Genomic DNA, 16,165 nt, shown 5'->3' with positions numbered 1-16,165 from the left:
TTCAACTGCAGCTGTAACAGTTGAATTCCAGGAGGTAGCAAGCAAGTACCATAGACACCATTACATGATTCGGATTGATGTTGCGGGCAATAAAAAAATTGTGTGTGTGTGTGTATGTGTGTGCATAAATTAAACACAATTTTAGCATTATAAAAGTCAAGGTTTTGAGAAAACCTATACTGTACTAGGAAATAGAAATGTTTTAATTGTGTGCATGCGTGTGTGCATGTATGAATTATATACATTATTGATAGCAGTGTTCTTCAGTCTTCAGGTCAAAGTTGTGGTCAGAATCTTTGCGTCTATATTTAACATGAATATTAGGCACTATCTCACACAATTTGTAAGGCCCTTTTCTGTTTTCAAAATAACTATTACATAAACCTTTTAGAATGATAAGAGAAGGGGCCCTTTTTCAAAAGATATATTTATATCTGCCTTTCCTTCAGGCGTTCAGTCTCTAATAATACAAATCCAAGCTCTCTTTATTTTATTTTATATATATATATATATATATATATATATATATACACACACACACACACACACACACACACACACACACATACATACATACATACATACATACATACATACAATCTGGTGTGGGGGTCTTCCCAGATTTCATAGATTCAACTGGGTCGGATCTCTCCTGTAATATTAGAGGTGCAACTGAATCTTTTGAACAAAAGAATGATCCACTAAGGCCGAGAATAGCTTTCAGGAGAAGTAATTTAGATAAGGGATTTAACTAAGGACATCCTGAAAAAGTAGTCTTTTGAAATATGATCTGTTGTCTAACAGTGTCTTATTTAGGATCTGCTGGTAGATCTGTAAATATAGCAAGTATCCCAAAGATGCTTGAAATCTCTAATCTGCTAGGGTCTTAAACCTAAATAAGGGGCTCATATCAGCACACTTCTCACTCCAAAGTAAACTTGGTCTACTCCAATTCATGCAATCCCATTGCTGGGAGGCTAACCTGTGTACAGGTAGTCCCCAGTTTAAGAACCAGTTCTGTTCCCAAGGTCTGTCCTTAAGTTGAATTTGTATGTGAGCCGGAACAGTATTATTGTATGATACTGTATAAGCCAGTGTTTCTCAACCTTGGCAACTTTAAGATGCATGGACTTCAACTCGCAGAATTGAAGTCCATGCATCTTAAAGTTGCAAGGTTGAGAAACACTGATATAAGCAGCATTGTGTAAAGAACTCAAACCACTGTGTACTGAACTCAAACCACTGTGTATAACTTGAATTTTGCTACAATAGGCTCCATTCTTAACTATGAGTTGTCCTTAAACTGGGCATTCTGAACCCAGGGACGACCTGTAGATGATTCAGCACTGATTCCTGCTCACACTTTCAAAATCCTAGAGTGGGACAATCCCACTCAGGCCACTGATTCCACCTCCTGTTCTGAACAGGAATCCCAATTACAGTACTCAGGACAGACCTTTGCCCAGCAAAGGGGAGCATACCATTACTCTTGGTACTAAGTTCCATTATTGAACTACTGTTGTTATGATTAGAAGCTTATTTCCTAACTTTCAGCCAGAATCTGGCTTTCTGCAATGTAGGACCATTGTTCTGAGTCCTGCAGCCTGGGATGATAGAGAAAGCTAGACTCCTAGTTTTCCACGGATGTCTGCAAGGGTGGGCAAGTGACCACCCATGCACAATGACATAATCAAACACAGGTTGTGATTTATGTACTTCATATAGGCATGCAATCACAGCATTTGTGTGAATATGTCATTGTTGTTCTAGCATTACTGCAGTTTGCAGAAGATGCCAGTGTAGCACTGTCCCTTCTCAGTCTTCTAAAGACTGAACATTACCTCATTAATGTTCATGCATGTCTTCAACCCAGCAACACCTTTTTCCCTGTTTAAGACTGAGAAGAGTCTGGTTGCTTTGTTGACTATCAGGGAAGTGCTGTGCTCTGAGGCATTTGTTGCCTGAATCATTTCTGAAGGATGCACAGCCCTCCTACTGCCAGGACTAATTAGAGTCCAGAGGATTTACTGAACTTTGGGGATGAGTGTGCAGACTCTGACACCTACACATACTCATTTTTTTAGTTTCTGCTCACAAGATTTAGTTATCAGTTCTCTGATCATCTTCACGGTCCTTCTCTGTATAGTTGCTCCATTTCTTTGCATCTTTCTTAAAACATAGTGTCCAAAATACTCAAAATGACATCTGGCCAGTACAGAATACAGTGGAACAATGACTTCCCATGATCTGTAACTATATTTCTTCTAATGCAACTTGTAGTCTAACGAGTTATTATTTTTATTGATTGATTAAGCATGCCTGTGATCCAGTACTGTTGCTCTGCTATTCTGGGCTACCTGTATCTAATTCTTGCCAAAGAATTATGCTACAGTTAGTTCTTCTAAAAGTTTCAGTAAAGCAAGAAGCAGAAAACCCTTATCCTGACTTTAGTGTCTTCTATTGTGGATAAAACCTACCTGCAATGGCCAATAAGACACAACAGATGCAAATAAGGAACAACAGATCCACCAGTAAACAAGCACTACAATCATAGTAGACAATGAATGTTTGCAGCTAAGGCTCAAATACAGTGGTACCTCGGGTTATGAACTTAATTCGTTCCGTGACTCTGGTCGCAGCCTGAATTGGTCGCAACCCGAAGCAAATTTCCCCATAAGGTTCAATGTAATTACCATTAATCCATTCTGGCGTGGAGGACAGGGAGGCGGCTATTGCTTGGAGGGAGAGTCCCCCTCCCTACGACTACATGTCAGGGGTGGAAAATGGCCGCGGGCCACGTGTCAGGGGCAGAAAAATGGCCGCGGACCACGTGTCAGGGGCGGAAAATGGCCGTGGACCGTGTCACGGGAGGGAAAATGGCCGCGTATCCTGTTCATACTCCAAGGCGAAGTTCGCAAACCGAGGCAAAATTTTGCAGCCGGAGCTGGTCGTAACCCAAAAAGTTCGTTAACACAAGCGTTCGTAACCCGAGGTTCCACTGTACATTTTGCTTTTGCTTTAACAATGTAAGCCCTTCCAAACACCTTCTTTTCCAGTTCCGGTGGCAGTACAATGACTTCCACACATAGACAGGTTGGCGTAGGAGTGCACACCTATGCCCACACCCACTCCACATTCACTTTCACTACATTTTGATCGCTAATTCCTGAGATCATCATTAGTAGCCCAGAAGTAAAAAAAAAAAAGAGCAAGAATTGGTACTTACAGCTTTTCAAGAGCATGTAGTCCAATAAAAGTGCCATTCTTCAGGGTTGTTATTTTGTTATTGCTCAAAAGTCTGGAGAAAGAGAAAGATGATATTTAGTTTGTGTCACCCATATAGGCAGGGCTTAAAGGGGCAGGACAGGTGTGTGGTCCTCACTGAGGGATTCATTAGTTCTGGAACAGATTAACTATGGCTAAACGTTCACCCAGAACCCCAAATCCTCTTTTTGTAGCCTGCAGAACCCTTTCAAGCACAATTCCCCCAAATCACCAAATTCTAAAACAGGTCATGTTCACAGTTTAGAAGACAAAGAATAGCCTAAATTGTATCCTTCCCCCCAGAAAAAAAAAGGGGGGGGGAATCCCATAATGTAATTATTATTATTATGTGTATGACATGGCCCCATGCCTTTTGCATAATAGCCCCAGTTGCTACCCTCACCCTTTCCCACATGTTAATAGTGGCCTGAAATGTTGCTCATTTCTGCATTAGTCAGACCCACATGTTTTTGGGTGGTTGTGGATGGTTTAGAGGAAAGACAGCAGGGACTGATGAAATCATGATTAGCTGTCACTTCTTTGCAGTACGATTTGCTTAGTGCTTCTCAGACATTATGGGGCTTGCTTTCACATCAGCTCCATGGGTAATAGTAACATTTACAAATGGGGAACTGAGGCCAAGCGTCAATGCATTTCCCATGGCTGAAGGAAACAGGAGAAAGGCCTTATCTAAACTGAACCAGCTGGTCCACGGGATTTTTTTATTTATTTCATCTCTCCCTTTCTCCACATCCATTATTATATCCTGCGCCATCAGCGGCCGGGAATGTTTGTGGTGTGGCTGAGTGATGCGGTTATACTTTTATCACTGCTATTCCTAGCAGAATGTCATAAGCTTGCAAAGCCAAACAAAATGGAAGTAAGAAAGGCGTAACCTAATAAATGGAATAATAAACATTGCAAAACAAAAAGATGTAAACTAAAAAGTACAGAACTGGAAAGAAAAACAAACCAAAGTCGAAAACAAAATTGAACGAAGAAAAAGAAACTCTGAAGCCTATCCACATATGAATGGGTTTGTGTGTGTAGACGCAAATGTACACACACACACACTTAAATGCACATATGTATGACCTTAAAGAAACATGCAAACCGTTAGATATCCATATTCAATATTTCTGTCTAAAATGACATTCGTGCAGAGAGGGGTAATGTATCAGGAAAAACATCTCTGCATTTGAGGAATCCAGATGATATCTGAACAGTCAGTTCTGCACAACTTATATATAGTTTTTAAGGCTTTTGTTTGTTTGTTTACCCTGATCCAATTGTCGTAAGCAAGAGTTCAGAGAGAACAATAGATAATTCTAGGCTGGCTTAAGTGTGTGTTTTCAAGGGCTGGTTGGCCAGTCCAGTAACAGCTTGGAGACACACCAAAATGCTAACGAGAATACATTTTGTCAAAACAGGAACAAAAGTTCAGTTGTGGGCCCTGTTGGAGGGTCCTCTCCAACAGGACCCACAACTGGAAGTCTCGGAACCAAGTCAAGTGCAAGGTGTATCTTTTCTCCATAGATTTGTGTATTCCCCTCCCGAAGATGTAGCTTGCTCCTAGGGGAATGCTCTCTCTCTATCTCCCTTTTGTGATGCTCATTTTCAGCATGTACAAACTGAAGCTGGCAGCCTCTGGATTAGGACCTCCCACACAGCTCCCTGCAAAACCCATATTCAGCCCCATTTACCACGAGACCTGGTCCATCCCATTGGGCTCCTTCATTGTACGGGAGCACAGTTCAAGTACTCCCTAGTTAAGTCAGGGTTTTGACGGCACTAAGGAAGCTTGTTCTCAAAGTAAACAGTTTGGAAGACCACAAAAACAGCCTTCTTTTGACCTCAGCTCAAAGCAAGCAGAAAACCTGCCAACTGAAAGGAGCCAGGAAAAAAAAAAAAAAAAAAATAAAAGGAGCACCCATCAATTCTTCCAGCTCTCATTAAAAAGCTTTTTTAATGAGCAATTAGCCCTGGCAGGCACGTCTTGTGCTAAGAGGGCCACCAAACAGCTGCAAAGCTTTTGATGGCTTGACCTCACCATCCACTTCAGATTCTTCCCTTCATGGAAACTCTAATTGAATGGGCCTAGTAGCAGCCGTGTTTACCAAACAACTGCCTGCAACAACTGCACACAAATCTTTCAGTTTCCTGAAGGTTTTCTTCCCTGTGCAACAATAGAAGCTTCGTTCTATTTTCCTGCCCTTCCCGCCAAACGCTTGAGAATTTCTTTCAAATTTCTCACTGTGATGTTTCGGAATTGACTTCCTCACTTGGCAATGATAAAGTCAAAACGACATTTGAAAGTACTTGTCAAGGCAGCAGTGATGAAGTCTGCAGGGAGTTTATTTTTCTCAGGTGCACATTTCTCCATCAATGCCCGGCTTTCTAGCTGCCCACCTTTATGCTACTACTGTTTTTAAATGCTTCTCCTGATTGTTGAAATTAACTTCATGTATAAGCATTGTACTAGGCTGTGAGATGTTTTTGAGATTTTTTAAAAAACGCATTTAGGTTTGTTTTTAATTATGGGTGTAGCCTGCCTGGAAAGGTTTTGTCTTGAAATGTTGCAGAAAACAATTTAAATGTGAAATATATATAAAATACACAAACACACACACCTATGCATATGCCTACAGACACACATATACATATAATCATCATTATCAGCCCAATCCAAACCACTGCAGGAGGAAGGCGTCTTCACCTGCTTTCCAACAGCTTTGATACGTTGCAAACTGTTTCCGGTTAACACAGTTCAAACATCTGTCCAAGGTCTGGTATCCAATCAAAGACTGTTGTTATCCAGTCTTTATCTGTTCATTCTGCACAATATGGCCACTGCAGATTTCCATGAGACTTTTCACTTCGTTATGTGACATACTCCTGTCTGTTGGTGGAAGCATACTGGAATATTTCTTTTCTTGTCATGTTCTCTCGAGCATTTGCCATTCCATGGTTCTTCTCGTAACGTTCAGCTTCTGCACTGTTTTTCTCTCGAACGTCCAAATTTTGCAACCGTATCTCAGCACAGACAGTACACACTGATTAAACAATTGCTTTTTTAAGCAGGTGGGCATCCTGCTTTTTGGCTGCAGCATGAAACCATCCAAATGTTCACCAACCTAGTTTAATCTAGCTCAACATTTCTTTTATGATATCACCCTTCTTTCTAATCTTTTGACTGAGGTAGGTGCAGCTGTTGACCCTCTCTGGTTCATGATTTTGCAAGACAACTCTTTATGCGTGTGTGTTTTCTCCTAACACAACTTTACCTTGGCTGGGAATCCCGAGAGAAGAAGTGTGCACATCTGGAGAATGCCCCAGTTGAAGAAAGGTGAACCAAGAAGTACAAACCCCAGTATTAACACCATATCCCTTGGAGTTTAATACTCCTTTTTTGACTTAGATCTGGAAAGAACAGGGACTAGGTTGTTTTCCTGATTTGTTTATTGCTCCCACCTTCTCTCAAAAATGTTCTCTCTTTTACCTCACTTCTCCTTTTTCTACACGCATCTCACAACTCTTTTCTACCATTTAAACATTGGGGTGGGAGGTCAGAGTCATACCATGATAGGCATAACAGTGGTAAGCCTCAGAAACACAAAATACTGTGCAATTGCAGAATATTTCTTGATAGGGAAGGAGAAATATGGCATGGGGGCACAACTTTTACTGCCAGAGGCCTACACTTGACTTTGAGATAGACATCCTCCAAAACACGAGCTAGACAAGAACAAAGAATTCAGTGTGATTATACAAAACATGTCAGCAATAATCAACTTGAATTACGTGAATTGCAGGTAATAAAATTATGCCCTGTGTATTTAATAATGTCACTCTTCTGTTGCGATAGAAATTACAAGCATTTGAGGAAAATGATCTCATATTCGTCTCCCCCAAAGCATATATTCCTCGAAACCACAGGTCAATTTAATACTTTCCTCTTACCCATGGATAATGACTGAAAAATCAGCCACCAGAGAATGAATATGCTGTTAGTATTTTTTTACATTTTTATTTATTATTCGATGTTTACCCTACTTCTATTTTTGATCAAATCAAGGTGGCATACCTACCTAATGCTCCCACCACCTATTTTTCCCACAATGACAGCCCTGTGAGGTGGTTTGGCCTGAGAGAGAGTGACCAGCCCAAAACCACCAAGCTGATTTCCATGCCTAAGGGAGGATTCAAGTTCACAGTCTCCCAGTTTCTAGCTCAGCATCTTAGCCACTATACCATACTGGCTCTTAGTACATACAAATCATTGAAGTAATAGTCCACTGTTTTATTAATACTACTGTTTATTTATTTATTTATGAATTTGTTTTATAACTTGCCTTTCATTTAGGAGCTTAAGATGGCATAGAGAGTGTTCCTTCCTCCTACTCCCCCCGCCCAACTCTGTAAGGTAGGTTTCACAGAGAGACTATGACTGGCCCAATGGCTAAGTGGGGGGGGGGGATTAAAATGTGGGTCTCTCTGCTCCTAGTCCAGCACCTTAACCACTACAGCAACCAGTACGACTGTTCACATTCCATATAAAGTTTGCAACTATTATATTATGCCATGATATCATTTGTCTTTTAATTTAAACATTTTATGTTCTGTTCTTCAGCCGAAAATCACCCAGCTGAAATAGATAACTATTTGAGGGAAGAATGAGTAATATTTGCTTTTTTCTCAGATATTGAAGAAGATCCCAACTTAGATGATACATACAGCTATCTATTGCGTGTCCCAGACCTCAAATGAGTAACGGTTCTGCATTTATGTACAGAAAAATTCAGTATCTGGCACAGGCTTTAGAAGCTGCCACTGAAGGCAGATTGGACCATCCCTTATGGAGTGTGGTAATGTTGACCTTTGAGATAGATGTCCTCCAAAACATGAGCTAGACGAGAACAAAGAATTCAGATTTAGATACGAACTCTCTGATAACCCATTTCGATGGCTTCTTGGGCTGCATAAAGCTGAACACAACTTCACAGCTTAAGGGGTGGTCCTGGGGCAGCTGGCAGAAGAAGGCATCCTGTTTGGCAAGTTCCCTGGAATTTCCTGTCTGAACAATAGGAAAGTCGAACCTCCACTTTTCCCTATTTGTTTTGTTAATGATTTCCTCTGGCCCTGAACCTTGTCTCTTAAAGGTTTCCATGTGTGGGACACTAAGGGTGCCATACCTGATTATAGGCAAGCATGCTATCATTGGGTCATTCTAAACTGGAGCAAGAAACAGACAACCCCTTGAAGCTGACCAGTCTCCATCTTCCCTTCAACCTCTTTTCCTTGACCTGATTTGGAAGGTGAGGAAGAAAATTCAAATCCATATTAAAGCAATAACTTTATCAGATTGTCACAAAAGCAGCACAGAATCTTTCAAGCTTCCAAGAAATCTCTATGCAAGAGCTTATCAAAACTGCCAACTCTCTGGGGTCCAGGCCAAGAGTGTCCTGCGTCCATTGCCTTAGTAAAGAGCAACCTCCCCATCTTGAAACAGGTGATCCACATTCTAAAGCCTGGAGCTTTCTCCACAGACAGGGGAGTGGGAGGAAAGGTTCTTAAGGGGGAACAGAGGCTTTACTTCATGTTTAGATACTGGGGATCATCCAAGTTCCTGCCATAAAAAACAGACCGCCTCCCTAAAAAGGAAAGGAGCCAGTTGGCCAAGATGTAATCTTGTAATTCTGTCTGATCTGCTGCCAGAGTCAGGAAAAAGAATCTGCATCTCAATAGTTTGGAAGGAAGATTCTGGACCTTCTCTCATCTTTACTAAGCCAGTACCAGTTCAGGCTCAGACTTGTTCCCATCTCTCCTGGCCAAGGATGTAGTTTGGAGAAATCATAATATTCCCAAGCTCCAGACTAATTTTTCATCTCTCTGTGGATTCAGTGAAGCAAGAAATCATTATGCAGTTTTTATAGACACTGAGGACAGACCGGGTATCTCTTGAATCAAGGATCAAACAACCTCAACATATTCTCCAAATGAGAGCTTCACTTCTTACATTAGCCCTCTTGGCCAACTCCTGACTGTCATTAAGATCAGCTGGGATCTCTGGGTGAAGGGGAGGGAGAAAGAAAGAGAAAGAGAAGGGAGGATGGATGGATGGGTGGACAGAACTGACCAGCTTTGATCCTTGTAATGAGCAGAAGGAATAACTCTGAGGAACAGGAAGAAGAGTCACAACCTAGACAATGGTCAGACAAAAGAAATCTGAGTCCAAGGCAGAAATGTAATTTGAGAAAGCATTTCAGACTTGACTCTCCCTAGTACTCATGAAGATAAAGGGGGTGCATTCAGACTTGCAAGCTTCTGTTACTATAACCTTATAATAAAAGTAATATTTGCTTGTATGTTTTTGGTTTCCAAGTTTGGTCTACCCTGGAGGGCTGACAGTCCTACTCAGCATGAGAGAATGTCACCATTACTCAAAAGAAAAAGTTCCTTGCTCCAGGATTAGAAAATTAATTGCTTGAGTTGACAAATCATTAATTGACTTAATTAATCTTTAATTGAGCAATCAGTCAATTAAGTCAGCAGCACACAGGCCTAACTTGCAGCATTTCCTCCCTCCTGAGTTCAGACTGGCACAGTGCTTTTCTTCCTTTCCAACAGAAAGGCTTGTTTATTTAATGTTGCTTTCTTTGGTTTGACTTAAATAAACATACATTGGAACTTAGACCATTTTAGAGATATTGTCCTCACAGCTCTTTTGACTTGTTTTTATTTTTCAAACTACCAATTAACTGGACCGCAGTCATTGTTCTTTACACAGAGAGTCCTTTTATTGATGTTTCATTAAGCTTCAACCACTTTGAGGGGCTTATGGTTAAGCAGCTGGAATTAGGCTGCAGAATCAAATATTGCCAATGAGCAAATGAAAGAATGAGGAGGACAGAATTGCCCTGAAGCTTCCCATTTGCACGGTGGTGTCCCTTCATCTTATATGATGACTCCATATCCCATTACCCAGATAGTTTAAGAGATCCTTGCAACTGGCGGCATTTATTTTGTCAATAAACAAACATCCACAGGCAACAATTATAAGGCCAATGAGTCAAGTAGGGTTAGAAGTGGAGATAACTGGGGGGCTCAAACAAATAAGGGAAGATAGTTATGGCCTCCGCATGAAGGTCAAAGAAACAGGTTATAAAGGGCTGAGAGACGACAACTCCTCTGAGCCTATACAAAATTACGCTTGGCACCTTGGTGTCTCTTTCCAGCATCTGCTTGGAGGCCTGAACTGGTCTGACAAAACTCTTGCATACACACAAAGAAAGAGAGAACGGGATTTGGGTTCATTTGTTTAAAAGGGAAACTATGTTAATGAAAAAAGCATGGACTCAGAAAGATTACAACCACGATGAGGACTGTCCCCCTCCAAGGCGCCTAAACAATTAAGGAGCTTCAATCTCCTTTTCAAGAGAGATTCAGACACACCAGATGCATTTTCAGTTGGCGCTCCAAGCAGAGCAAGGAAGGAGGGGGAAAGAAGAACGCAAACCCATTGAATTTGGGTCACTAAAGGTCTATCTAGCAAGATCCTGCCTGTCTTTACATCTTAGTGAAAGAGGATACGGCTCTGCATTTCCTTCCCAGCGATTTCATGGGTCCCTCCACCCATCCTCTGGCCTTCTAGGCAGGACAATTAAGGGGACACAAAGGGCAGCAGGAGAAATACTCCTGCTTCTATTCTTTTCACACATCAAAAATGGTGAAGTTTGTTCTATTGACCATGGGATCATCTGCTGTACTAGTAAAGAAATAAGAGTTCTTTTCCAATTTCTTCAACTGGAGGCATGTTGCTTTTCTCGTTGGCACTTTCGCATCCCTACTTTTAATGAGGGACTCTTGAGTCCCACAATGGAGGAGGCCCCATCCAAAATATTCTTCAGACTTTCCAATGATCAGATGGAGCAATACTTTCCTTTGAAGGTAGAAGAAGCAGGTCAATTAAATGATAATTCCAGAAAATTGGATTTGGGGGTTTTCCACACATTCCCATTTATTGGGCCTTGATTTCAATGGACAACAATAAAGGGATGGAAAAGATTATATTGACCTAGGAACCAGTGAAAAGGAAGAGGGAGGTGGATCTCAAATAAACCTTTTGCCCCCAGACTTCTCCAATTCTTAACAGGCAACTGTAGCTCCAAAGTGTGTGTGTGTGTGTGTGTGTGTGTGTGTGTGTGCCCCCACACAGGAATTTCTTTTCCAGAGTATTTGTAGGAGCACAGTTCAATGATAAAGCACATACTTTGCATTAAAAGGTCCAAGGTTCAACCCTTGGCATCTCCAGATAAAGCTCAAAAAAATTCCCATCTGAAGCCCTGGAGACTTTGCAGTTAATGATGGCAGCTCTTAGCCAGAAAGACTAATCATCAGTGTGATGTAGTTTCCTCTAACAGGAATGAGATCTGATTGTGAAAGAAGCATTATGGGTGAGGAATAAATTGTCCCAGAAAGGATGCTGAAGGATAACAAGGAACAGTTACAAATAAAAGCCTATAGATCTTGGCATTCCAGGAATCCCTTAATCAGAACTTACTATTTTTATTTTATTTTTTTATTAATCAAATGTATACACTGCCCATCTCACTGCATAAGTGACTCTAGGCAGCTTACAAGTAAAAAGTGATAAAAACCGATAAAAATCCTTACAAAAAATACAAAGCTAAAAGAAGGAGAGAGCATCCTCAAGCAACCAACCCCAGTACTGCGAACCCCCATTGGGTCCCCCTGCCAGATGACAAAGCCAGGTCTTGATGCTCTTCTGGAAGGTCAGAAGAGTTGAGGCCAATCTCACCTCAGGGGGCAAGATGTTCCACAGGTGGGGGCGATGGCAGAAAAGGCTCTCCTCCTAGACCCCGCCAGTTGAAACTCTCTAGCCGACTGGGTCCTTAACATGCCCTTCCTGATGGACCAGGTGGGATGGGTCAATGTAACCAGGATGAGACGGTTCCTCAGGTAACCTGGGCCCATGCCATGAAGGGCTTTAAAGGTCATAACCAACACCCTGAATTGGACTTGGAAGCAAACCATCACTTAGTGCAGCTTACCCTAGAGGTGTCCATAACTGTCTGCGCCACCACATTCTGCACCAGCTGCACCTTCTGGATACTTTTCAAGGGTAACCCCATGTAGAGCACATTGGTTGGCTTACTTAGCAGTAGACTTCCTGACACAACTCATTTAGATAGTTCTATTGCAGGCTAGAAAGAAGACTCACTAGTTTCATTTCACATATATTACGTAAGGCTATTTGCAGCTGCAATCAAACGGACTCTGTGGTGTGTGCATAGATAGACAGATAGATAACATATGGAACATGAAGCATAAACATGAGATTGAAACAGCTACAACGCCATAAAAACCATGAGAGTATTAAAGGAAAAGGAGGCACCCATCAATTCAATCTAGAGATCTGGCAAAGGAGAGGAATCTAAATAGCTTATCTGATGCTTAAGTAACACTTCTACAGCTACTATGAATTAAAACATATTTATTTATTTATTTATTTATTTATACATAGACTTATCCCCGCTCATCTCCCCGCAATGGGGGACTCTGGGCGGTTTACATCAAGTTAAAACAATAAATACATGATTAAAACTTATAAAAAGACAAACACATCTACACAGATGGAAAGAAGAGAAAAAAAAAAATCCAAGAGGCCGATGGAAGCCACACCCGGCCTCTAGGGGGCTAGCCAACCCCATTTCTGACAACCTCCCTCCCCGCCCCAGGCCAGATGGCAGAACCAGGTCTTCAAATCCCTCCAAAAGGGCCGAGTGAGGGGGCCTGTCTCACCTCCGGGGGCAAGATGTTCCAAAGGGCGGGGGCTACAGCAGAGAAGGCCCGCCTTCTGGACCCCGCTAGTCGGAGTTCTTTTGCCGAGGGGGTCCGGAGCATGCCCTGTGAGATCGGGTGGGACGGGTTGAAATCATGAAATCGTAATAATGCCAGGAGACCCAAACCATGCAATGCTTAAATCCTATCTCCATGACTTTTAGCTAACATATTGTATCCTCTTCAACAATTGGGCCTCTGATTTACAATGGTGCCCATTTCTGATACACAGTTGACCATTTGGGGAGTTTGTAGGGTACCAGCCTGGGGGAACTGGGTGGAATATTGGCTGTTTCACTCCCAGTCCCTTCCCAAATGTATCCTAGCACGGAAATCATTTTTCTGCAACGTTGGGTTGGAGCTGTCTGTCCCAACTCTCAAGATCTCTGCCCTGGTTCAGTCACCACCTGTGTAGGTCCATTCAGATTCTTCATGTGAGTGAAAGGTGAATCTTCCAGATTCTTTCTACAGGATTTCTCCTCAAACTTAGTCATTACTGATTATTCATTAGGTTAAAAATAAGCAACAGAGGAAGGGGGATGCAGAGGCACCAGAAAGGGAGAAATAGTATATATTCCTGCAGACAAACTCATCCATGGATAAGCCAATCCTCAAAAATTTCATATGTTTTAATTTTCACAGTTGGGTTATCTGTGGGTGGCACATTTTTCATGGTATTTTGGTTAAAAATTTGAAGGTGGGCTTATCCGTGAGTATATTTGTTGTTGTTGTTTAGTCGTTAAGTCGTGTCCGACTCTCCGTGACCCCATGAACCATATTGCGCCAGGCCTTCCTGTCCTTCACTGCCTCCCTGAGTTTGCTCAGTTTCATGCTCATTGCTTCAGTGATGCTATCTAACCATCTCATCCTCTGCCGTCCTCTTCTCCTTTTGCCTTCAATCTTTCCCAGCATCAGGGTCTTCTCCAAAGAGATCTCTCGTCGCATTGTGGATAAGCCCATCCCACAGATAAGCTGAGCTCAATTTTGGGGGTGTATTTTTGGACCTAAAATTCTCAGCTTATTCACGAGTATGTATGGTAAGAAATTTCAGGTATTGATATATTGTTTCTTTCATCCACTGCCATTTTAGGATGACAGAGAGAACTGCAATTGATTAAATTTTAATTATTGTACTGGGAAGAATCAAACTTCAGCCATCTTGCAATCAGGCCAAAGTGTTTGTAATCTTACACAGCATATCTCAAGAGATACATTAGCTTCCAAATGGAGTCCAAGGCACTTCATTATTGCAACCACAACTTTTTTGGTATAGCTTCTCTGCGTTCTGTTGCTGGAAGTAGAAAAAGTAAGAAAATATGATCCCAAAGGTCTGCTTCAGCCACACACTTCTCTTGCGATTTAAGGCTCTTTCTCCCTTTCACCACTTAGCGCAGCCCGTTTTCAAAATAGCACATCCTGGTTTGGGATAGGAGACTGTTTGGGCTTTGGTGGAAACAGATGCCCACAAATTCTGGGGTGTACAGATTATGCTAGCTAATAATAGCCTGGCTGAAATGCACGGCCCCACATTAAGTTGGAAAACCTCACTAGGATTCTTGGCCAAGGAGTGGTTAAAAATGAAATCTTTGCCTTGCTCAGCCCTCCTTGAGGCAGGCACATTACTAAACCATCATCTAGGTATGTGCCTGGCCTTTCCAAAATGCATATTTATTCTTAAAGGAGCCTGGAACATCATTCCCCCAGAACTTAGATTAGCCTCAGGGTCTCACAGTAGTGGTGAGCCTTGGCAATGGTTATATTAAACAGGATGTATGGTTTGTACTCATATACTGACTGTGATTATGTTTTATTGAATGTTTAGCAGTGATTTTGGTATATTTGTATGTTGTAGTGTTTATTTGTACTTTGTTTCTGTTGCTGCTTGAATTGTTGTGAGCCACCCAGAGTCATCCTTGGGAGATCGGCAGCTATACAAATTTGATAGAGAGATGATAGATAGATAGATAGATAGATAGATAGATAGATAGATAGATAGATAGATAGATAGACAGACAGACAGACAGACAGACAGACAGACAGACAGACAGACAGACAGACGGTTTATGGCATTTGGGGTCTTTTCCCAAGGTTGAGCTTTATAGTGCTACCATTTCCTGACCACTTCCACCCACAAAATCTTAGATTATGGAATATACTTCATAAACTACGACTTAACCATACATATACAATTGCAAAGACAAGCACTATGATTGCTTGTTTATCTCTCACATCCTCCTATATCCTACATCCTGGCTTACTATCACAGTTTCTTAACTAAGATAATGCTAGCTTGGCCATAATAGACCAAGATATTAATTCAGGTTAAGGTCTTTGTAATGAGTTGGTAAGTGGTGGAAAGAGAAGGAAACAGGATACACATCTGGTTAGAAGCTGCTGTGTCACAGCGTTAACTTCTTTGGCTCAGTATTCTATATCACAGAAAGGTAATCTTTGGCCCATAAGCCATGTATGGCCCTCAGAAGGTACCAGTAGAAGCTCACAGTGGCACTGTTTACACACACACTTAACTGGGCCAAGGGTGGGGGAAGCATGCTATGCAAACACCTTAGCTCAATGGTCTTTGAATTATGAGTGAGATGGGGTTAGTCTGCTCAAAGCCCCTCCAGGTACAACATTCTTCACCAATCAACTATGGTGGGCAAACATGATGACCCAGTCAACAGCAAGGCAATTTCCAAATCTAACCTAGTCAGTCTTCCAAGAAAAAGAGTTGGAAATATAGATCAGCTGGCGGGGGGGGGGGGTAGGAGCCCAACTCTATCATTAAACTCATTACCAAAGACTGGTAGAATAAAGTATAACTCCCAAGCCATAATGGTCAAGCTACACTTGCTGCTGTCTACCTGGCCAACGCCACAGCCAGAATTCTCCTAGTACAAGGGTTCCCAGGATATTTTGTGTATCCCAAATAGTGATTTTTGACCTAGTTAGTGTGATTGTGTGCTGCCAGACCCACCCCTGAGTAGATCTAACCTGATAAGTGGGGGGTGATGTTAAGTACGTTGTGTGAACAGGGCAT

At 41.8% G+C, this 16,165-nt stretch overlaps 1 protein-coding gene across 1 annotated transcript in view; it reads right to left on the bottom strand.

Moving 5' to 3' along the window:
• Positions 1-16,165, bottom strand: part of ADGRA2 (adhesion G protein-coupled receptor A2) — an 84,519-nt gene that overhangs the window by 54,865 nt on the left and 13,489 nt on the right. Inside the window, exon 2 of the mRNA XM_088139134.1 lies at positions 3,227-3,298. Coding sequence (XP_087995260.1) covers positions 3,227-3,298 — 72 coding nt within the window. The remainder of the gene's footprint in view (positions 1-3,226; positions 3,299-16,165) is intronic.

Source organism: Python bivittatus, unplaced genomic scaffold (assembly GCF_059951505.1).
Source record: "Python bivittatus isolate LINGU-HERP-01145 unplaced genomic scaffold, Pbiv_v1 ctg000320_np1212, whole genome shotgun sequence".
Classification (NCBI taxonomy): Eukaryota; Metazoa; Chordata; class Lepidosauria; order Squamata; family Pythonidae; genus Python; species Python bivittatus.
Note: the sequence above shows the minus strand (reverse complement) of the source record. Positions and strands in the feature narration are given on the sequence as shown.